Here is a 25,596-nt window from a genome sequence, read left to right on the forward strand (position 1 = left end):
GCATAAGCAAAACCACGGAATAGTCAGATCTGGCTGAAAGTGTGAGTAGTCCTTTCAGCTGTAACTTTCTGTCATTAATACTTCACAAAGTTAGTAAGACATCCGAAGACAAGAAGTGACACTACAGATGTGTTATATTAGCTTATGTTCACAGTTCAGTGAGACTGATGTATATAGCCTGGGCCTTGGAGATATTTGTTCTGTATCACAAAACTATGAAATCTGACCAAATTCAGTGCAGCAGACAGTCTCATCCCTGTAGAGCTAGCTTGTAGTCTGTCATAGGGACATGGATATTGGAGATCCAGACTGACACCAATTAGCAATTCTTGTCATCAGGTTATGTATGCACCCCATGCTTGTGTGACTCTAGGAGCTGTAGTATTACTTAATTGAGCCTGACACTCTTGTATAAAAAGGGGCAAAATTCTTTTTCTTAGGACAGTAACTTACTGATGACAAGTTCAAAAACATTTATTTTTGTCTTAGTGACCTTTGAGAACGTATGTCTTTTAAAATTATATAACTTCCTTCCCTTTTTCAGTCACTCTTGGATCTTTTTGTTCTTCTTTTTTTCCAGACTGGAACAAACGGATTGAATACAAGCCCGGTTCTGGCAGCATACCTTTGTTTCCCAGCATTCATCTAGAAACGTGTGACGGACCAGTTTCCTCAATACATACCACCATTGAATTACAGACCAATTACATTGGAAAGGGCTGTGATCGTGAAACGTACTCAGAAAAATCTCTGCAGAAATTATGTGGTATGGATATGGCTTTCAGTTGATACAATAATAATATTTTTCCACATAAAGCACCAGTTCCTTGAGACCTGTTAGCATGCAATACATGGATTTAGCTCAGCTGGTTTATTCTGGATTGTAGCAATGAAAATGAAGGGAGCGGTGATGTTTGACTGGTTCTCCATTCTTCTTTTCCTTTTGCTTTCACTCTTTGTCATACTTTCTCCCTGCTTACCTTTAATTTTTTTCTCTCCTGCTGCTCTTCCCTTTTTTTTTCTTTATCCTCATTCCACCTCCTTCTCCCTCTTTCTTCCCTCTGCTACTGATACTGGTGTGACAGTGTAGTGAGATTTCAGGTATAGATTTGCCATCAGAGGAAGACCATAGGATTTGATGAGAATTGAATCTCCATCTTGTGTTTCAGTCTTCCTGAGTCGACTTTCTGTTCTGCTGCTAAATACTGTGCCAGAGTAAAAACAAACAAAAAGTAAAGGAACATTTGGAGCAATCATTTGAGCAAAAATACTTAAGAAACATGAATTTCAGAAAAGAGATATCCTGGTGGAAAAAGGTTTCCTAATTATTCTCTTCCCTTTTCCTGCTTTTTGATAACTTAGTCTAAAAGATAGAAATTAATTTTGAAAAGTTGATTAAATACTTGAAGATACTGCTGTATTTTTGTGACTATAAGATTAGCTGTATGTCAAAGCAATGACCACACATTAAGCCATTTATCGTTTGCTTTTGAGATCTTCTGTCTCTCCTCCTCCTCTAAAATCCTGTCTTCTTAGAGACCTCATGGTGTGGAACATTGATTCTCATCTTCTCCAAAATGTCTCTTTACCTGTTTCCTGTCTGAGTTACAGTAGGAAATGTACAATTTTTTTCCATTTAAATGCATGGATTTTGATTTGGGGTGCTCTGGTGCATGGCTTACATTTGCTTTGATAACCACACAAAAGTGTAACAGATATGTTAAGATCAATAAACTAACCTTTAAGAAATAATTTTATAAATGAAAATTTTCAGCCAGTGTTTCTAAGTTATTAAAAATGGAGAGCCAGTTCCCAGGGAAAAATAGTTTGCAGTTACCAATTACCTGTGGAGATTGGGAAAGTGAGGTAAAGGTGAGTGGGAGTAGCAGCATTCTCATAAAATCTGAATATTTTCAACCTGAAAATTGCTTAGTTAAGATTACAAAACAATCATAATTTTGATCCTGTATCTTTATCCAACTGACTGGGATCTTAGAAAAGCAGGAGAAAACCCATCTGTCAACAGTTTGCATCTTCATCATGTTAATGACATTAAAACTGAGATGCTGAGCAAGGCTATGTGACCTATCGGGGACTTGATTTCATAAAATACTAGATATTTTTTAATAAAAATAAAGATATTATAGCTAAAGTCAAGTACTTTTGCCTCCTCTAAGAACCTGTATTGGCAGCAAAAAGAACATTGCTTTATGCCTGTTATAGACTTGAACTGCAAATGGCACAATCATTCAGAGCAGATCACTGCATACAAGATCTAAACCACCAAATTATTACATTGACATAAAACAGTAATAGCAACTATATCTGACAATGTTATCATTTTAAGTGTAGAACCAAAAGTAGGTACCTTCTGCTTGTGTAAAATTCCTTAGTTGAGGAAGGTTGTGTAAAGTCTAAGGGGTTCAATTTGCAGTATGGCTTGACTACCTTACCTGAAGCAGTAGAAAAGAGAATAATCTGGAGCACATGTCTTATGAGGAGCAGCTGAGGGAACTGGGGTTGTTTAGAGAAGAGGAGGCTGAGGGGAGACCTCATCGCCCTCTACAACTACCTGAAAGGAGGTTGCAGAGAGCTGGGGATGAGTCTCTTAAACCAAGTAACAAGAGATAGGACAAGAGGGAATGGACTCAGGTTGCACCAGGGAAGGTTTAGACTGGATATTAGGAAGTATTTCTTTACAGAACGGGTTGTTAGGCGTTGGAATGGGCTGCCCAGGGAGGTGGTGGAGTCCCCATCCCTGGAGGTGTTTAAGAGTCGGGTTGACACAGCACTGAGGGATATGGTGGAGCTGAGAACTCTCAGTGCTAGGTTAATGGTTGGACTAGATGATCTTCAAGGTCTTTTCCAACCTAGATGATTCTGTGAGAATTTAAAGTCTTTCTCTTTTTCTCCTGAATAAACTAGATGTTTCTTAACTCTCTTAATTCATTGTCTGCACCATGTGTAGGCCTAAGGTAATGAAAAGCAGAATGATCAAAAACATTTCAGCAGGTCTGTCACTGCCATTGTAGTAGTTGCAGGCAGCCTTTGAGCTGGTGGATAGATGTGCCGTCTAACATTACTGCTGAACTTCCAGTTTTCACTCAGAACATCCGGGAAGGAACAGAATGTAAAGCACTTGAGAAAATAGATAGAATGTAAAATCTATATGTAAATCGGGGGGAAATTCTCACTGCCAAAAGAATATTTTTTTTTGTCCAAGGCTTCCGTATCTTCATAGAGCAGAACATGTAGGGTAGAAACTTGTAACAGGACTTTGATAAAAAGGTTGTCAATGACAATGAACTTTACATCATAATTGCATTTGGACTTTGGTATTTAGTATTTATTGCCATCCTTAACGTAGAGACAAGTCTTATGAAAGCAGGATAAATTATTTATGGAAATCAGTTTTCTCCCAGAAATGATCTTATTGTATCTAATGGTTGGATGAATAAATTCTTTGAAAAGGAAGAAAACCCTGAATATTTTTCTACTCATAAAGCATTGTGTGATTGCAGAGTGCAGAACTGAGCGATCACAGACAGATATTCATTTATGCCATATAAAATGGAAGATTGTCTCTCTATAATTAAGGACACAGTTTATAAATCCTGTGCTCATTTCTTCATTTATCTGTTGGAAATCTAGAGAATTCAGATGCTAAGGACAGTGCATTAAAATTCATTTTTTATATGACTGATGGTTTAAGTCTGCTTTTCAATAACTCAGTGATTTGTACTCACTTTGACAGTCAAGGTGGGCAGTTTAAATGATTAAATTATGCTTGAGTCATTTTAAAGTCAAGGAGTTATTAGTGTTGTGCCTCAAAGCATTTTAGTAAGCATTTTTTCACCTTGTCATCTGACAATAATAAAAAATAAAGAATACATAAAATACACAATTTAGAGTACAAAAACATATCCAGAATAAATTTCACTAAAAAAAAAATACTCTGTTAAGGAGACTAGAATACGGTGGAAAGATAGCTATGGTGCTGTCTTCTTTCCCTCTAAATGTAGATAAAATAGAAAATAACGGAATTGCTAATTCTCACATGGCAGATGGGAAACTAAATATGGAAACACTGAGTATCAGATTAACGGCCATGCTCTGGCTAAGAGGGTTGATCCTGGCCTCTCTCCTTTATCCTGAGTTGTGTAGCTTTGCAGGAGGTTTGAAGGCAATTGTTGGTCTGATTGAAAAGTTGGAATTTGTGCTTGGTTTTATTTGGACAGTTAGCTTCCAGCTAAGCCAACAGTCTGGTCCACTTCAGCAAACGGCATCAGTATGTTCTTATCCTGGCACAAAGTTTGCAGCACAAACATGCAGGGTGGGGAGAGGAGGTGGGGCCAGCTCTAAGTTGCTTGTGAAAACAAGCTCTTTCACATGCAAGGCATACCTCAGGGGTCTCAGTTCAAAACTGTGCTTAATGCAGTGGCTCCTGCATTATTCTGGAAGCATTTTAGAAGAAAAGGGCATCAGCCTCTACATTTTGGAAGGGCACTGATCCAGTAGTGTGATAAGACTCTTCTGGGAACACCTCCAGATACATCCTGGTTTTATTGCTCCAGGTCTGTATATGTATTGGCTGAGCAGCTCAGGACGCTGGTTGGATTTATTAGGATCAAAACAGTATGATTTCTTTCAGCTGAATCTCTGAAGCACATAATCCAATAGCTGTTCTCAGGACAGGATTAACACACACTAACAGGATGAGGTTCCAGAGTAACCCATAAATCTCCATAAAAATATGGGCAGATAAAGTAGAACCTGTTGAGCTTGGCACTGATTAACCAAATGCTCTTACACAAGCCTGACCTTAATTTGGGAAAGTAAGGTAGCTTACTTGAGCATCTTGCTGAATCAGTTTAAAAGCAATATGAGAGACTTCCATTTTGGAGTTTTCCCACAGATACATTCTGGTGGAAAAAACCAGATCTTTCCAATTTTTATGGCCAGAGTAGATAGAGTGAGTAAGGGATGAAGCTTCTTCTTTGAGCCCCTAAGTTACCTAATATAAACATATGCCCATTTAAAAGTATATTTCCTTTGATATACACCACAGTGCAAGCAATTTCCTTCTGTAAGTTTAAAAGATGACCATAAAAATTAACACAAAAGAAAATATGGTGAAGCTAGTAGGACCATTCGGGTAGTAAAAATAATCTAAATTAGAGTCTGAATCAGAACCTTGCCCTATGTTAAATTAATCTTCACCGTTTTTTCATTAGTCTCTCATCATGTTATTCATTATATATCATTTGCAGGAGCTTCCTCAGGTGCCATTGACCTGTTACCATCTCCCAGTGCAACAACTAACTGGACAGCTGGGCTTCTCATGGATAACAATGACATGATTTTTAAATTTGATGGAAAGCAAGGAGCCAAAATCCCAGATGGAATAGTCCCGAAGAATTTAACTGATCAATTCACCATTACTCTGTGGATGAAACATGGACCTAGTCCTGGATTAAGAGCTGAGAAAGAGACTATTCTCTGCAACTCTGACAAGACAGGTGAGTGTATTGAAAAAATGTTAGGTAAAGAGCATAACAAAGTTAGTAGAGTGTTACATCTCTCCTCATCTAATTTAGTCTCAAAAAAAAAGTTACTAAGCTTGGATGGTGTCACTCTAAGCATTGCTGACTTGATAGCTTATTGAGGGGACTGATGTCTACCCAAGTTTCAAGCACTGGGTCTCTTCTTGGAAAATGTTTGTGAACATATCTGTAGATTTTATATGAATTGGTTGATAAAATGATTAAATTAGGTTTATTTTTTTTATGATTTAGATTGGAAAAACAGTTTTAATTCTTCATTGAAACTAGTTATATTAAATAGTGATTTGGATTTTATTTATTAGTTTGAACGTAACTCTTCTACAAACAAGACTAATATGGCATAATTCAGGAACATGCTTACCATATGTGGCTTCCCCCAGAAACATAACGATCCATGATGTTGAGAAAAGTCAATTCTTTTGGGTTTTTTTAGTTGGTTGGTTTTTGTGGTTTAGGTGTATATTGCTTTCAAACAAATTCACCTTAACAGAAGTGTTGATGATAGTTCAGATCACTGATCTTATTGGTCCCCTCCTTTCAGAGATGAACCGACATCACTATGCCCTGTACGTACACAACTGCCGATTAGTATTTCTGTTGCGCAAAGACTTTGATCAGGCTGACACCTTTCGTCCTGCAGAGTTCCACTGGAAACTGGATCAGGTACCTGTGGTTTTCTCTTATCTGTAACCCATCCTTCTCTTCATCCCCTGTAGAAATCATAAAGAACAACCCAAATCCTAGCATAACTGCTTCGGGAAATCAGAAGTCTATTGCAATTATGCTGCAACTTGTAACTGTTATGATTCTAATTGGGATCCACATAAAAAGAGATAGATGAGTTAACTTGGTTGAATCATTTTATACAGTAGGGTTTTTAATTGAGTCATTTTAAACAGTAAGTAGAGGTTTATATCCTTCAGCAATGGATAGAGATGTGACATTGCATATAGTTCCCTAAAAGTTTTCCATTTATCATTAAAAAAATCTACTTAATCAGCACAAGGGAAGTGATGGAAACCTTTTCAATAAAGAGTATGCTGACACACAGAAAGGCATTTGTAATATATTGTCAATCTAATCTGCAGACTTTTGATTTCATATGCTGTGCTGTATGTAATTTCTCCTTATTATGAAGAGTATATCGCAGGGAAATTATTATTAAAGAGATAAGAGTTGCCTTTCATAGATTTATTAATTCTAAGCAGGATAAAGATCATTTGAATGAAGGAAGACAGACTTCGGCAAATTAGTATTTTCTCAAAGCAATTTAGTACTATGTTCAAAGCAATAGTATTGTTCATGTCTTTTAGTCCAAACTATGACATTGAAGATGTAGATATAGGAATGGTTGCTTTCCTAATTCACCTCCAGAATGTGTATGAAAAGATGATCTTTGTCATGATTATCAGATGACTGTGGTAAGAAATTATGTGATGATCATAGAACTTGCTTTGCATTTCCATTAACCAGTTTGGAAGCAGTTTCTGCTGTACTTGATAAGAAATCTTACAGTGTCTAGAAAGGGGTAAATTTACATTAACTCATATTGAAGATTACAAGTCATGAGTAACTGATGTCACCTCAGATAATGCTGTTCTGAGTGCTGAAGATGGATTTGTATTTCTAAACTCTAGACTAAGAATCTAAATTAATGATAATACAAAGTTAATGTAAAGTATTTTGACTTTGAAAGTTGAACGCAATCAACTTCTCTTCTATATCCTTACCATGAGAAAGGATCAATGTCCTCTCAATAAATGAAATTCATGTGTAACTCTTGTAATTTAGCCATTACAAAATACTGGAAAATGTACAGTCAAAGATAATTTTCCATTGACAGGAGATGTATCTGATTGCGTGACTTTTTCATCTCTATTGCCATCTATGATTACTTTATTCTTACTCTACTTTCTCCACATCATTTCCATGCTTTAAAATAAATGGACAGGAAAAATGGCGTAAACTGGAAAGTACAGGAATGCTAACATCTTTCCAATTATTTTTTGTTTCTTATATCACAAAAGATACTTTTTTTTCATATTAGGCAAACGTTTGTGTGTGATTAGCCTTGCACTGGAATTTGATTAGCATCCATGTTATTGATGAGCAACATATACTCTTTATATTTCTATTTTGACGGTATTATTTCCTTGCAGAAAGTGCTGCTCATCTCAGAAATCTACTTCTGGATGGTCTGTTGATTTGGGAAATGTGTATGAATTTGAGGGTGCATTGTTTCAAAACAACATGCTAAGAGTGTGTGTATCTAACTTGTTATGTGCTATTTTTTATCTAACAAGGGATAAAGAGTACCTTGGGCAAGTCTACAGATTTTGTCTGAAATTAATAAACCTAGGGGAGTTGCACCAGCAGAAAACTTCTCACATCTTCAGCTGACATTTAAGTAGAATCCCAAATATCTGGTGACAGGAACTCTTTGTTTGTGATGCAAATCCTAGGGGAACACAAAGATTTCAACTAGGGATGACTGAATAAGTCCTTGGAGGTATTTTGAGATTCAATCGATTGTACTCTGAGTTATGTTTCTGGAGAGAAGTTATTTTGTTGAAGCCATCTCAGCAAGAGCATATGCTAAAGGCAATCCAAAGTACTGTTTGACACATTAACTAATTTCTACTGTTTGCTTCTAAACTGTATATTTCATTGTATGCCAATAATCATTTTTGTAACCTAAAATATTTCCCAAATTGTAGTGCTACAGAATAGTTGAGCTGCATTGGGGCACTGAAGGGAGAATCTTCCTAACTACTATTGAAAACTCCTACATGATGGAAACTAGAGATAGAAAAGATTTTTTAGGTCACATCATTCATTTTCTTTCATTCAGCTACTGTCAATTGATTTCCACAGTATATTTTCAACTGCTCTTTCTAGCTGAAAAAGAATGTAAGATTAAAGTGTAAATAAATTTTGTTATGGGTTGTGTGACCAGACTTCCATGATGATTAATTTATATTGTCACGGTGATTCTGTTGCAAGTTGTGTCATGAAGGGACCTAGTAAAGATTGCTGCTTTACCTCTTCTTCAATGCTCCATCTGGCCTACATAGTAGAGTAAATTAAAAGAAACTGAAAATAAAACATATCTGAATAACGGACTGGTAAGGAACTTGCATGGTTTTGAAGACAAGGCAGTCAGAAATTTTCACGTCAAAGTAATAAAATTATGCCAGCTTCTTGCTATCTACCTACAGTGGTCTACCTTAGAAAGCACAGGATATTTTAAAACCACATCAGAAAGCAAGTTAACATCCCACTACAAACTCCTCTGGATCTCAATATGAAAAGAAGCTAGGGCTAGATTTTCAAAAGTAGATTAAGTGCTCTAGACACTTCTGAAAATCCTACCAGTTGCTTATTTGCATATTTAGATACTGAAATACCTCTGGAAATCTCACCTTCAGAACTGTTCATTCTGTAGTGGCATATCCTCTGATTCCTTGGTTTTTAAGAAAAGCATGGGAATTGAGCTGTACCTAACCGTTGTACAGTTTCTCACCGTCTGCACTGTGATATGGGATACTGTAGATGATATTGCATATATGACTCTGGAAGACAGTTCAGGGGTTGGTACAAAGGACAGCCATAGCAGAGTAAAATGTGGCACAGTACTTTATTGCTGAGCTCGTTTTATGATTGCGACAACAATCCACAGCTTATTTTTGCTGAGAGGAATCTGGTGACCTTGGAATAAGGTGAAGCATAAACTAGTGAAATCATTTATCATTCTTACTGCAGAGTAGTAAAATTTATTATACCAGCTGCTTTGGGCTCTACCTAGTCCACCAGACTACTCATTCTTTCAAGGCACTGACCAAGACTATGAGCTTGTCATTCCAAATTTAATTTAATTCTCTAGATCTCGTTTCTGTGGCAGGTGGGTGTGGCACCCATCTTAGTTGCAGACTCCATTCTTGGCTGAATACAAGGAGTCATGAAACATTTTATGTAGCTACACCTGAGCAGTACATCTGAGGCCTTGTAATACAATACAGCCATCATAACGGTCATGCATAGCAAGTGTCTGAAACCTCCACATAGTAGTGGCTGCCAAGTTAGCTTTGGGAAGATTGTGTCTTTTAGTTCATAGACCTAAGGATTTATTCTCAGTATGGCTTTCAGTGTACTTAGCCCTATTTGTTCCATTAAACTTACTGGACTTTGCTAGTCTAATTTTTTACTTAATGTGCTGAGGATGCATGACCCAAGAGTGCTGTAACCATGGGCATATGTGCCTTTAGTATTGAACTGCTAATACAAGATGTGTATGTCTGCAAAAAATGCTAATAATCAGAGGTAACAGACTTTAAATTGAAGGTGTCCTTGTTACTTATAAGAAACATGGGGGGGGGAAAGAAAACTGTATAGTTTGGGTTTTTTCTCCACTTTCTTCCTTTAGGAAATTAACTATCTTAGTTGTGAGAGAATCCATTAGTACTAATCTGGAAGAAAAGGTATGGAAAGAGCCATGTTGAAGAAAATCAGTGTCATGTCTCTAATGCATGCTGGGTAAAAAAACCTCATGGTTTTCCCAAACAACTGCAATAGAGTCCCAATTAGAGGTAGCTCCTCCTTTTACTTATTACCTTGGAAGTGCAGGTGTTTCCTTTGTCTCAGAATCATGACCTTTTTTCTCAGTTTTCCATGCAAAGGTTTAAACTGAGTATCATGATGTGTTTGTCAGCTTTTTTATTATTTCTTTTCTCATACTTAACTGTAAGGCACTCTTTACACCTGAGAACCTATTACAAAAAGTTTTGTCACCAGAGTCAGTAAAAGGCACCTAAATCATCATTTAATTGTCTCAAACAGGTAAGAACACCGATGTGATTTTAAGTGAATAATTCAGGCAGCCAAATAAAGATCTGGTCATCTAAGAATAACATACGAAATATAAAAACTGTTTCTTTGCTTTTCTGAAAGAGCTGTGATGATTTCTTTTAGGGTTCCCTTCTATTGGGATGTTCATATGACTATATGCTCAACTTATGGATGCGCCACTGGTTTTAAGAAAATGGTCAGATTGTACAGCCTCCTCTTGCACACAGGAGATAACTGCATGTGGGATGGGTCCAGTGGGGGCCTGAGGTTTCTGAGCTTCGTATGGCACAAAAGTACCCTTGGAGACATGGGAGTTGGTGAACTTCTTAATTTACATCTCTGATCACGTTTTCCTTCAGCCACTGGTGCTTTGTCAGACTTTGTCAAATTGCTTGATGCAAGTATACCAGGACTGCAAAAGAGATCAGGTTATAATGAGATTATGTATATTAGAAATGGAGTTCTCTTGAAATCAGTGGGAAAATTTTAATTGATTTTAACAAGGGCAGAATTTCACCCTAGAGATGTTAAAAAAAAAAAAAAAAAAAAAAAAAAAATCAAGTCTTCTCAATTCTTTTTCTATCAATGCAAAGGTATTTCCAAAAGCATTTTAGGGAGCTCTGTTAGCAGCTCTGTTGTAAAGGTTCGAACTAGTGCCCCTTCCTCTCATTGTCATCTGCAGGAAAAACTTTTGATCCTTGAATTTCTGCTATAAGAAATGACAATTCTTGTGTGTTCCCCATTTCTGATTAATATAGGAGAATTCTCTTCCTCGATTTCTGTCCATTTTAGCTGTTGTTTTCTATAGCCCACACAGCACGAAATCAAAATAATAGTTTGAATAATGAACCAAGGCATTCAAGCCTTTGGTGACAGTGGAAAAAAATAACATTAAATAGGACAACGCACAGTGTATTTCACACTCTGTTTATCATGGATATTGCATTTCTCATACTAATATTGAGGACAGTCAAGCCAAGAGGTATTTTTCCTTCCCCTAAATCAACGGAATGGGAACACTTTTTTGAGTGGGAGAAGGAATCTTAGCCAGGGATGAACATTTTTTTTCATGTACTTGTTTTTATCCACTATCAGAAATTATTTTCTGTTTTATACTCATGTTATCATCCTGAAAATAGTCTTCCAGCCCACAGGCAAAATTGGTATTGATCCCCTTAAAAAACAGGGAATGCACTGCATGATCTGGACTCAGTCAGCAAAAAATAGATAAACATGCAGAAAGTTATTGTTTCTTTTCTAAGATGAGATAAATTGCTTTGAATAACCCAAAATAAGCCTGCAGTGCTTTTCATTGTGGAAAAGTCCCTAACAATTGCTTTCATAATAGGAACTAGAGAAAGAGGTTTAGATAGATCTGAGTATGATGCATTCTACCTCTGTGTGTGCACACAGATGTTGACGGATCAAGGCAAGGCCTTCGTTTGTATTTAACCACTTCACTGACCACATACAACATGGTCTTCTACCTGTACAAAGCAGTCTTGTCCAGTCAAGCCCTTCATTCCCCTCTACTTTTTAAAATAAGCTACTGCCCAAGGACAGGATAGAGCAGGAACTGACTTTTGAAGAAATGTATGTTACATGATAGGGCAAAATGAAAGGGATTTGGTATCTGGACCATTTGTTAGTTACATTAGCTATTTCCATTAAATTACAGTATTTATAAGTGAAAGTTGTTCTTCTGGATTTTTAGAAATTGGTTAGTTGTGTGCATCTGATTTTGAGAAGACAGTCATTCACATTATGAGAGCCCGAAGTGGCCGCCTCCTTGAAAGGCTCAGAGAGAAAGAAAATGAGTGAATATTTATGGAAAGTACATAGTATTCTCAGTCCTAGAGGGTTAAGAGTACACTGAGGAGATACGACGGAGCAAGCTTCCATCATCTCTGTGCACTGAATTTCACCTCTAGATAAAAATCCTCATGCTTGTCAGTCCTGTACTTTTCAACATCATGCCCTAATGAAAGTTAACTTATTTTTAAATGATGTTTATTTTTTCATTTTTACTTGAAGCTCATAGGCATTTCTTAGGCTCTTAATCACTTATTTTATAAATTGGTATGCAGACATGCACTGCACTCTGCATATGTCTTTAATAAAACTACAGAAAGAAGTTTAGGTGTTTTCCTACAGAGCCAGTAAGAGATAAATGATAAGGGAATCATGATAATGCTGCAACAGAGATGAAATAATTCCAAGACTTAAAAAGTCTTTGCAGCATCCACAGCACCCCCTGTCCTACAGTATAGCCCTGTCTATTCTGATACAGTTTATTTACCAGTTTCCATCTTTAAATGCTATTTTGACAAATTTTTATTCAGCATCTTGCTTCAAAACAACTTTTGCTAGCACAAGGACAAGTCAGCAGCGATGATAAATGCCAAAAATATTCTTTGAGATTTCAATTGAAAGCAGCTTTTTTTAAGATATGTTTTTAATTGCAACTGCAATATCACTGCTAATAACAAAATTTTGACAAACAAATCACAGTGGCTGCCAAGAACTTGCTTTATGACACAAAAATTCCTTTGGGCCAGCTCTGAAGTATCCCCTATAAATTGGCCTGGCTTTATGCATTTCTGGTTTCTGCAGTCCAGCCCAGTGTGAAATGCAGTGACTGCTCTGTGCTTCTGTAAAACTTCTATGACCCTTAAGGAGCAATTGAGCTGCCTGCAGAAAATTTTTCATAATTTATCTATTTGTATTTACTTAAAATTATTTGGACATGTGTCTGTGTATTTGTATTTTGCAGTTTTCTCATTTTTCTGACCGTGACAGTTTTATTACAGTGGTATAGGATTTTCAGACCTGTTCATGCTGGCCTACTGTTCCCAAAGACTTAAAATGAGCTAGGTCGATTCTTCTGAAAATGATACCTATTACGTGTTGTCTTTCGACTCTTACTTGACAAACTGTTATTTACATACATGGTTATGCTCATTACCTAGGGAAGTCAGAATTTAGAACTGTTGCAACCAGCAAGCCCTTTAGACCCTAAGACACCCGTTTTTCAATCAAATTAAAGAAGAGGGAAAAAAAAAATAATAAATTCTGTATAGAATGAAAAAGAATTTAAAACTGGCTATAGCACCATGAACTAATCAGAAGTATTACTCTCTTAAAGCATACTGTGAGAAGGCCCCCAAATCCATTTAATTTCTTGTATAGATAATATCTTGATATGGCGTTATTAATATGTCTAAACAAGCTGGATTAAAGTGTCTGTTAACTTGCCTCGTTTCTACAGTACTCTGGGAACTCTAGAAATATAAAGCCTAGAACAGAAATTCCCAATTGAGCTATACATGTGAAGGTGAATAGTCACATTTGTTTTCTTATAGGCTATTTTTAATATTTATTTTTACCCTGTCCCTGATTTATCAGTGATGACACCAGAGTTTGCACAAAACATGCACAAACTGTTTCAAAAATGTTGCTTAAGAGCAAGATCTGTTACTTGGGAATTTCCTAGGCCTCTATGTTGTTTATCTTTGAAGAAAAGCAGGTTGGCTTTGGAGCATTCAGGTGGTGTTTGAAGCATTTCACAAAAGTAGGACTGACATCTCTATCCTTTATGCAGGTTAGGCAATAAATAGCATGTGTTATCACTAAATATAAATTCATTTATCTATGTGCATGAGCTGTTTATTCCAGCATCAGAGCTATGGTTTCTGGATGGCTGCAGTTCAGGAAGAAAGTATGGTGTTTTTCCATTGATTTGCTTTCCACATCTGGATAGTTTCTTGACAATAGCAAAGCCTAGAAATGCATATGTTTAAGCATGTCATGAACAATTATGTAAAACTGCAGAACTGAGAAACGTTCTAGTTATATAGTTAAAAAATAAACACAGGGTGCTACCTAACTGTCGTCATCAAGTGTTACTGAACTGACATGTTTGCTTGATGCAATTTAGAAAGAAGAAAGGTGGATTATAATAGAATTATTTCATCATGAACAAACTATCGATCTAATTTACTAAGACACGTTGAAGTTATAGCATGACAGCACAAAGACATGCTGCAGCTACAGTACGTAATCAGGGCTTTCAGGTGCTTTATCTGTCAGTATGATTAAGCAATTTCATTATTTAATGAAACCATCCACATTTTTGAAACCTTTTGTGAAAATAAGCATTACACAGTAGGAGTTTCAAGGCTACAAAAAGCAGCTCACAACTCACATGCAGGTTGGTTTGCAAGCTCTTACGCTTCACTGCAGTGTTGTCACAATGCAACAGTGTATATACATTAAGTAGAAATGTTCTTATTTAAAAGCCGAATACCTTATTTGCTAATGCAGTTATTGGCTTGCACCCAATAAGACAAGAAAAAAAATCCTCATTCCAGGATTTTTTCCATTGTGCTATGGGAATGCTAGATATGACACCTAAGGGTTTCATGAAGCTTGTCATTGATTATTGAAGTCCATTAGGCCACAGGGCATGTAGCTTGTTATACTGCCAGGTTGGCAAAAAACACCTCAGGGCATGTATTTCTCTGAGGTTCTTGGAGTCTCTTCTTATGGAATAGACGTTGGTAGACAGTAGGAAATAGCATGGTCTTACAGGGAAAACAGGCAAGAGGGAGTCATTTGCACAGCTCAAGAACAGGTGCTGGTTTGAGAAGAGCATAATATTAGTAATGTGAAATTCTGGCAAATGAAAAAAAATGGTAGATCACATTATGGTCAGATTCCAGTGAACTCAGCCTACCACACTTAGCAAACGGAATGGAAATCTTCCTATTGTACTGTTGTCCATAAATCCAACTTGTTATTAGACTAGGAAACTGAAGCTTAAAGAAATCGAATTCTTTGCTACTGAAATGTGCATTAAAATGGAAGTAGAACTTGATCTACTAATCTTCCCTTTTTATATTACACATTAAATTTTATTTTCATATATTTATTATTCAGATTGTAGTGGATGTACTTGGTGCAACCTTGGCAGAGAGAGATGGACTTAATATGTTCTCTTAAAATTCCTTCCAGCCTTGTTACATGTGACTCTCATTAATGCCTAATATTTTAAAAAGATTATTATGGTTGCTAATGGCTTAATGACACTTACAGCAGTAATTTGTCATGTGATAGTGACCATATAAACAATTCCACACCTAAGACTGTGGAACATATTTACCTTTAGTATGGATTTGTCAGTTCTCACTATACTACCTCCCTAGATCATCAAAACCAATTTTCTTAGTTACAGAACTCTTGGGATGTATTAGGAATGACTGTGGTAGATAAACCAAATGTTTATGATTTACATGATTTTGAAGAAAGATAAACTTCACTTTTCACAAAGACCTCTACTTTTTTAAGCTGTTGACTGTCTTAAGACATAGATTTAAAAAACACTTCTTGTTTTCACCAGACTTTCAGGAGAATTGATATCTATTGGCCATATTAAACTATTATGATATTAGTGGGCTTACTTAGTGCAGAAAGTAAAAAATTCCTGAGAGCTGCATTAAGTATCTTCAAAGCTGGTAAGCCAGTGCCTCTGCTGGTGTAAATCTGCCCTGTTCTTCTCAATGCAAGTGCTACTGCACTGAGAATCTAAACCTTTGCTTTCTTACCAAATACACACTCTGTAAGAGTAATGGAATCGTCAGCAGCTTTTAAATAATGTGAGGATAACTGTGCAGTTTTTTAATTCAGTGCCACCAATTAGAAATGAAGTCTTCAAGTCATGCTTGGATCAGTGAGCATGACAGAGCCAGGATTACTTCAAAGTTTAACCAGCATCTCAGCCCTGATTAGGTTACAAATAATTGTGAATCCATATATAGTTTAGTAGTATTATTAGTGCTAGCTAGAAAATGGAAAACCTTATGAATAATTTCATGTCTTGAAAGCATTTTTTACTTTACAGCCGCATATTTGTAAGCAGAAACTTCCTAGGCAGGCAAAAGCAGGATCCTCACTTGAATTTTCCATTAACAGAAATTGTTTTCCAATGAAACTGTAAGCTTCCTAGCACAACTTTAACGTTAAAAACTCTGATTTTTTTGAATCATAATTTCAGGAAAATTACTGACATGATTTAGTATTATTATTGATAGCTGTAATATTTTTATTAGTATTACTTTTTTTAGTATTTGCATGTTAAAGTCATAAAAATCCTACATCAGCAAGTAAATTTTCAAAAAGAAACATCACTATGACATATTTGTTGCACAAAGTCCTACTTCCAAGTTTTAAAGTATCCTCACAGCAGCCGAAGTTCCTATTCCTAATTTACTCATGCCTGCTCAAAAATAAATGAAAAGCTGCAGGCTGATAGTGCACAGATCTTCCAAGCCCTGTGCTACTGTTCTTCCAAATGGACAATTTCAGTTTTCAATTGACAATTCAGTATTCAAGGCACTGAAGAATTTTACCGCATTTTTTCAAGCATTTAGTCAGAATTCAGGGTCTTACTAAGTTATTTTCAATCTCACAATGGTTGTTTTATTACAAATTCCACCTTTTCCCTTTCACTTTGTTTACTCCAATTAACCTGTGGACTCACATTTGTTCAGAGCAATTTACTGTTGTTGTAATTGGATGCACAGCCTGGATGGCATTTTTTATTCTTTGCGTAAGTGGCCTCAAGCGCTCTCTCACTGAGGCATCTCTGCTGACATCATTGGATTTGGATGCGCTCCCAAGTAAGGGTTTGCTGTAATGCTTCATCGCCAGCACAGACACCCTGATGTCAAATTCAGTCTTCATTTTCTGTGTTTTGAATATTTAACTGAATGTGGCTGATTTAATGAAGATTCTTGTGGTTACTTATTGCCCAGTGCTCACCTAAAGTAAATAGAAGAATTGGGATCACAGTTAAGTGTATTACAATTCAAACAGAAAATGATTTTATTAATCTAACTCTAGTGTGTATGCAATAAAAGACCATACTACATTGTATGCAGAGGTAACAGGAATGTCCAGTTTCCTTCAGGTAACTACGAAGAGACCTTTCTGAATTTCATGCTTGGATTCCTTGCAGTACTGTTCTTCCCTTCCTTGACTGTCACTTTCTAGTTCAATTGGACTAATTGTGTTTTGATTTCAGAAATACACAGCCCTGAGCTGGCATACCATTTACCTATGGACTTATTTAAGCAGTTACAGTGGTTTTCATTTAACTATCCACATGCTTACGTATAAAAGCCATTATAATTTGAAGTTTCAATTGCAGTTTTCATACCTGTTAAGCAGTTTGCTTTGTTTTGGAATTTAGGCATCAAGAATCAGCCCAGAAATAAATCTACGCCTACATTAATCACCAGCTAATTAAAACACAATCATGCCCTTCTCACCCACCTTTTAGTTTTGTGTTACACATAGCAATGGTTTGGACTTACAGAAACACATTTGGGCTGGTAGTCTTACAAGACAGGGTTTTCTGCCAAGCCTTTCATTGCCTGCCTTGAAAGTTTTCAGGAAAATAATAAAGCCTGTTTAATTGTTCACCACACAGGTTTTCTTAAAGGCTCAGGAAATCAAGTAATTCTCTGATTTCTTACATGCTCTTGAACTTTTTTGTCAGAAATGCTGAAAAACTTTTAAGTAGGTGCCCCTTTCCTCATGACCTTGACAGCTGGGTGACTAGCCATCTTTTCAGCATTCGAAAACCTTCTGCATTCATTCAAGCCTATGAATCAGTTCTTGAGGTACACATGGACTAAAGTGTCTTAGAATCATCCACCAAAACACCCTTTATCCTTCAAAATGATGTAGACTCCAGTACCTTATTCCTGTTTTAATTCCTAAATTTTGTTGGCTTTACGTGAAGTAACATTTGCTTAAAAATTTGAAAGAAAAGATCAACAATTCAATATTTCCTGAAATTTGCACGCTAAATGTATCGGGTTCTGCTAGAAATGTCTGAGTTCCAAGTAGTGGAAGTGCTACTTCTAAGGTTTGGTATGAAAAAGTGTGTATGTCTCTGACTGCTATTGATACGACTTCTGTGAAAAACATCTCACTTGAATTTCATGCCTTCAAAAATCCTGTCTATCAGTTTCCAATTTCATGATACAGGTGCTAGCAGCAAAAATACTGAGGTACTTGTAGTTTAAGGGCATCTTACAATATTTATTTTAAATTGAAATAGTAGCTTAATAGGACAGATGTGTGCTGCATAAGTCAGTTGCAGAGTATCTGTATCCGAGCTCAAAGCACACAGGTATTTTTCACAGTTATATTTTGAAATAGAATAGATCATAAAAAATTTTAAAATTTCTTATAATTTCCAAATTTCAGTACAGCTGGTTATTCTAATTATCATCTCAGAAAATTAAATGGAAGCTTTACTACATTGAATTATCCACCCAGTCTATTGATGTATCGTATGTATTTGTATGCATTGGGAATGAAGATTATGTCTAGAGTAACGGAGTACGAAACCTGCATGAATTCACACATTAATGGTGTCTTAACCTCATACCCATAATTTGAAAATCAGAATACAAACAAATCTTTTTTAGTAGCCAGAAGAAATGCAAATGTTGCTTGTCTGTAATTTTTTCAATATGCCGTACTCTAAATTTAAAATACTTTATTAATTTGTACAGCTAGTGATGTCCTCTTAACCTAATCAGCAACGGGAATGCTACATAAAAATTAACAATTCCTGAGCACCAAGGGATGGGTGGGTGTATGCTTGCTGCACCCTCGAGGGGAGCACACAGACCCACACTGATGTTCTCACAGATTCACTTTGATAGTTGGTTGCCCCACAGAATTGCCTTTTCTCTGATAATACATTAGCTATGCTTTCAGCTGTGATTTTGGTATGACAGTTATAGTATAAATGTGATTTCTCACATTAAGTGCATCCTGTCTTCACACCCTTCAGACATGTTTAGTCATCATCACGAAACACTTGATATACAAGCCCTTTCAGGAGCTTCAGAATCTTTTCTTGTAGAGCTAAAATGTGAGAGGATAAAAAGTGTTAAATGAAAAAATAATACTTAAGGCTTATGATTCAGAAGATGCTTTGTCATACGTCAAGAGTAAGAATAAATATTAGAGAAAAAAATCTCAAAAGGAAATACAGATCTCTTCCACGCACCTCCAGGTACAGATAGACAAGAGATACAGGGTTACATATCAAAATATGTATTTTGCATATATTCTTGGGATTTTAAATTACTTTTTTCATGAAAGGCAAACCTGACAATATTTTTTTTAAGCAAATTTTTATTTTATAGTAATGGTTTCATCTGCCACCCATTAATATCTGTAAGTCTGCTACTTAACTGAGTAAAAGGGAAAGGGAGGCATTTTTATGTGAACTTAATTTCCATAAAGTTTTCTGTACAAAATTATCAAAAAACTCAGCCATCTCACAAAATTTTTGTTCGCAGGATAGAAGTTAGGTTTCAGAAAGAACATATTTCCTCTCAATGGTATAAAGTAGCTCAGTCTTGGTGGTGCTACTGTGGATATTAATAACAAACCAAGCAGAGCAATCACTAGCCTTGGGCAAGTAAAGTAAATTCTGAGATAGTACTGTAATGATACATGGGTATCATTCATTAATATTTAAAATATTCTTCAGTTGCTGAGTGTAATTTACCTGTATGTCATGCTGTACATACATAAACCCAGTTCTGATCTCAGTTTCATTGTTTAAAAGGAAGAGAAAAGACCATACAATTGAAAATGTTTCTCATGCATGCAAAATTCCCAACATTCTCTGGAAAAGTCATAAATATAGCTGATAATTAATTACCTCTGTATGGTATATAACATATAATCAGCCTGTCTGCAAAATGCCAGCTATGTAATTAAAGGCCCAGCAGTTACCATTTCAATAAAGAGACTATGCATAATATTTGGGTTGTATAATTTCCTGACTTATCATTGAGTATAAATACAGAAGCATGGCTATACAACCATTCTTCACTTTACAGAAATTATTAAGGTAGCCATATATGACTCATTGCCACCTCTTATCTGCAATAAAAACAAAATAGCATTTGCTTTTCTCTGCATTATGTCTTAATTAGCTTCTGGAACTGAAGTAAATACAACACTAATCTGTATGGGGAAGGAGTGTCTATTTCTTATGTGTCTTTCTGCAGTTATAGCTATCTCCATCTCAGACTACAGCAATATTCAAAATTATTATAGTAGTGGGCTCCCATATGAATAACACTAAGTGATTCTCTGGAGATATCCTGTCAGTTTAATGTGAGAGTTGTGTAAGAGCAGGAATTCTTTTACCTCTGATTTGCACCGTGCACCTTCAACACAGCAAATATCTTTCAAGTAAATCACCTTTCCCAAAATGTGGAAATCGTGAAAGGGTGTTGAATGCCTGTGTCAGCTCCATCTTTGTTTGCTGAGTATGTTTAAAGCAACCCTTGCAAGCTTGCAAGCAATGTCAACACTTCCTTCAGAGATAGCAAGTCTTTGAAGAGGGATTTTCCAGGTGATGGAAAGCCTTCAAAGAGCCAGCAGTACCATTTTCAGCAATATAGAGGTCATGCCCAGGGGAGCTTTCTTCTGTGTGCAGACTATCCAACCCAGGAATCCTGGTATTTTCCAGGTGGTAGGTGAGAACTGAGGTATTAAGACTGGATATTTATTTTATGAATGAAAAAATAGCACATAGCACTTCCTGGGGGATTTGAATCGGTAAGGGGAGTCTAGTTCTTTAGTCTAATGAAGTCAGTGATGTATGTAGGTGGGAATGTGTGAGAGGGAGGAGGAGGAGGAGAGAGGCGGTGTCTTCAGAATCTGGTTTTCAGAGCTGAGCCTGAGTGTTTCCCCTCAAAAGCAAACAAGCCACAACTAGCCTGTTTGCTTTGTCTCTGGAGTCTAGTTTGCATTAATCACCCTCTCTGCACCTCCATGACATGTCTAAATAACTGACTGAAACAAGCATTATATTTGTTCAGACGCTAACAGCAAGGGAAGGATATATCATCCTATTTTGAACAGTGACAACCTCCCTTTTCTTAGTGCAACCTCCTTATGCTCAGAGAGAAAAAAAATACTCAGTTGTTGAATACCCTTCAGAGGTATGGCCAGATGTATCAGCTGCCTGAAACCTCACCCTTGGAGCAGCAGGCAGTCAAGATGCCAATCTTAAATGCAACCTTTAACATTTGAGTGTTAGTATTTCAGTCAGGTTTTTAGAAAGCAAACTGAAAAAACCCAGTATATTAATATTTGAAAAGTAATTGCAAAGGATAGGAGGGCCTATTTTGTATTAACACTCGTAGTCTTTTTTTTAATTAAGTATTATTAGCATACTGAAAAGTATTTCCTTGGCTTTCTAGCAAATAATACGTCTTTCAGGAGGCTAGTTCAACGTGTATTTCATTTACTTTATGACCAGAACTCCATTTGCAGACCGTACATATTACTGAGACCTCCGAAGAGTGAAAAATAAGTTCACTGCAAATCTCTTAATAGAAATATCTAACAGGCAGAATCCCTGCACATCTCATCTGAGCAGAAGGCAGATCCTGGAGATCAGAGAAAGTGGTTTAAATTCCAGATAAGATTCAAAGATGAAATATGAGGCCTCATGAGAGAAATAAAGTAGAATTCTACATATGCTGTCTTGAGGTGGGAATAAACTCACACACCAAAAGCTCATTTCAACTATCCTCTAAGATAGTTTGCTCAAAAGCCCACACTTCTTTTCAATTTTCATTAGACATCAATTTTAGAAAGGACATTAATAATGCAGGAATGTAAGACTAACACAATCTGGGCCTCAATGTACATGCAAATTTTATCCCTAATCTATTTGGTCACTTCTCATTGATGTGTTCATAATGTGTACCTTTTGGAAATAAAGACATTTTCATGCTTTGCAAAAGCATTAATAGTCAAAATTCAAAAATTTAATTGAAAACTTCAATAAAATAATGTCAATCAGATTTCAGGTCTCAGACTATGAAAAAAATGGGCTATTTCAGTAAAGTAAGCAGTTAAAGGATCTGATGGTTTTAATTTTTTCTCCTTAATGTTTTTGTTATTTGTTAAGTGGTAATAATGTGTTAGGTTTGTGAATAATTCTCGAAGACACTATCTCCCTAAGTCTTTGCATTTTTAAATCTCTGATCATATACACAGACACTTGGATATATAATATTTATAGTAGTTTCTGTAATTTAAAGAGATGTTTAATAGAAAATTTATACTGACAAATCATAGTGTAGATTGATATCTGGCATATAAATAAATTTAAAAATCATATAAGCCCATTAAAGTTAGAGGCAGAAAATTAAGCTTCTAATGTTTATTCCAGTTAAGACTTTGATTGGGTTTTTTATTCCTCAGATTCGGTTAGATAAGGGTTGATTGAACTTGATTTAAAAAAAATGTTACCATGTTTCATTATTAGGTAGAAAGTGCATTTATCTCAGAATATTGATTATTCTTTCTATTTAGAAAAAAGCAGTTCCCCACCCTGATAGGACCAAGAAAATATTTTATTGAGTCTGACAAGCTGCAGCATTTCATGGTGGGAGATATAATGCCTCTTTCTTCCCTTTCTTTTCCTGGTTCTCCACGGCAGTAGATTTCAAGGGGCAAATCCATGCTGACAGTGGCCATGGTGCATCTCCGGAGCAAAGTTCTTTGCATTATCCGTAATAGTTTTATTTATTCTTTTATATGTACAGGTAACTCATTTGTGGAATGTTGGTATGGTCTGCAAATAAACAGCAGTAGCCATCATATTAACTGCTAGGTCTTGGAGCACCTTACAAAGACCTTCAGCATAACTGTCCCCTTTAAAATGGAAAACATCTGGGAAGCAGTGAGTGTGTCCAATAGAATGTTGCTTTTAGCTTGTCGGCTAAAAAGTTATGAATAAAATTGACAAAGAGCATAATTCAAGTTCCCACGTTAATAGAACTGGAATATTATACTTATTTTCATCCATAAATATTATATGTACAAGAAGTGATCAAATGCTAATCTTTGTTTTAAAAAAAAAAAAAAAAAAAAACCACAACAAAACACATAGATTCCTTTTCTAGATCATCTTCTGGCTTTGGTAATGGGATGAGCTTCCACTGGCCAAATACCGTTTTACAATGAGTAAATTCTTCTTGTCCCAATATTGATTTTTCCAGTGTACTTAGAACTTCTTGAAATAATTAAAAAGGGGTAAAGGGAAGCTGATGGTTTATTTCAAAACAACATGAGGTTAGCATTCCTCATTGGTTTAGCATTATTTAAGCACTTGTTAAAATTAATTTTAGACTGTAGCTTGTATTACTCGCTGATATGAGAGAGCTGGTAATTGTAGAGCATGGACATATAGGGTAGCAATGAGTTTGATGGTTCCTGTACATGTAATTTTATTTTTTATTACTGACTTAGCACCACAAATTAGCTAAAAGCAAATAATGTGAATGAGATTTAAAATTTGGTAGGTATTCATTTTATAATTTTTTTTTTAAATACAGATTTATGAACCTTAGTAATAACCTTTATAGTACATAATATTTCAAATGCTTCCTAGTTCTCTTAAGTTTAGTGGCATCCATGAGTATATTTTCTCCTGAAATATACAAAATATTTGTTGCTATAAGATACTTGCCAGAACTTATTTGCACATTTGTCATATTTCTGAGCAGGAATTACAGAGGAAATGTTATGTGGACTCAAACTATTGGTGTATATTTTAGGTTTGTGCAGTATGTATAGAGTTCCTATCTAATGATGAATAGACCTCTTAGCCTTCTCTAACCTGAAAGCATCATGTGAATTTTCCCAGTAGTAATGCTACAAATATGGGAGTGACACAAGCTATCTTTTAACATTTGATTAAGCTGTGTCTAGTTTAAAAAATTGCGATAAGCTTTATATTAGGGTGAGAAGCTGAGAAAGTTTGTTGCTATTGTTAGGACTGAACATGCTATACTTTGATCATGCAGGGCTTTATTTTTTGCATTTTGCTGAAATGCGATTGCAAAATTTTATAATGGTTTTACTGCTGTATGCAGCTACATTAACTCTGGAGTTGAACTTCTGTTATTGTATAATGAATGTACACAGATGGTAAACACATTTCTTTTAATAATACTGTGTGCTTATCTTCAAGAGTTGAGATCAGGTTGGGGTCACCTCAGCCTAGCTCATGACACTTAATTTGGACCTCCCATCTTAACTGTTAAATGAAGATTTTCCATTGCTGAAATCTGAGGAGACTGGAAGTCTCTTTGAAAGTCTTTAAAGTAATATACTTTTCTTTGTTGACTCTAGAGGGAATTTAGCTACCTGTTTTATGAAGAGGCGACACACTTAAAATGCACTCTCAACTTTAACACCTAAATTAAGTAAATGAAAGCATTACCCCTTACTTTAGCCCCAGGTGGCTTGTGGCCTGTATATTTATTTTTATAATCCATAAAGACAAGAGAGAAGGAGCTATAAAGCGTATGGGTCAAAAACACCATCACTCAGTCAAAGAGATCAGAAAGCACATAACTGGTCATAATTGGCTATGGTTAGTTGAGCGTGAAAAGCTAAGCAGAAATTGCCTACTTTACGTGTGGGCAATGTAGAGTTTATCTATGATAAACACTGCTGTATATATAGTTTACTCACTTTTTAATTTCCTGTTACTCTGTTGATGAATGAATGTGCAATTCAAAAATATTGCAATTCAAAAATATTGCACATGCAATTCATCTGAGTATCCTTAAAGGAAAATGTTTTGGTTTAGTCAGGATGCAGGATTTTAAGAGATTCAGTAAGCCTGTGATCTATCAACAAATTTTGAGTAGTTTGAGATTTACAGAAGTTCTGTGATATCAGGAATATCGGGCATAAAACTTCAACTGGGTGCTGTATAAGCCTCAAATGTATGCTGTATAACATTTGGAAAGCTAGTGTGAAGCAAAAGCCAGCATGCATAATTATGCCACAAAATTTAGTTTGAACTCACAGCTTGTTGTGATACTGATATGCAGAGTGAATCCTGTGGGTTCTTTTGTTTTAATTTTCTACCATGTTATATTTTGATTTGGGAACTTTTTCTATGTGGAATGCACATGAAAATTAATGAATTTATGGAAGAGTTGTATTTATCCTAATGAAGATTTTGAATTTTTTAGCCACTGCTAAGGCAGTATTTCATAAAATGTGAAGAAGAAAGTCTGATGACTGTGGGCTTTTTCTGTACAATGAACATTTG

The 25,596-nt window shown here is 35.9% G+C and overlaps 1 protein-coding gene across 1 annotated transcript in view; it reads left to right on the top strand.

Annotated features, from left to right (window-relative positions):
* Positions 1-25,596, top strand: part of CLSTN2 (calsyntenin 2) — a 398,409-nt gene that overhangs the window by 322,550 nt on the left and 50,263 nt on the right. Inside the window, exons 6-8 of the mRNA XM_074833675.1 lie at positions 581-766; positions 5,271-5,519; positions 6,106-6,227. Coding sequence (XP_074689776.1) covers positions 581-766; positions 5,271-5,519; positions 6,106-6,227 — 557 coding nt within the window. The remainder of the gene's footprint in view (positions 1-580; positions 767-5,270; positions 5,520-6,105; positions 6,228-25,596) is intronic.

This window comes from Strix aluco, chromosome 9 (assembly GCF_031877795.1).
Source record: "Strix aluco isolate bStrAlu1 chromosome 9, bStrAlu1.hap1, whole genome shotgun sequence".
Classification (NCBI taxonomy): domain Eukaryota; kingdom Metazoa; phylum Chordata; class Aves; order Strigiformes; family Strigidae; genus Strix; species Strix aluco.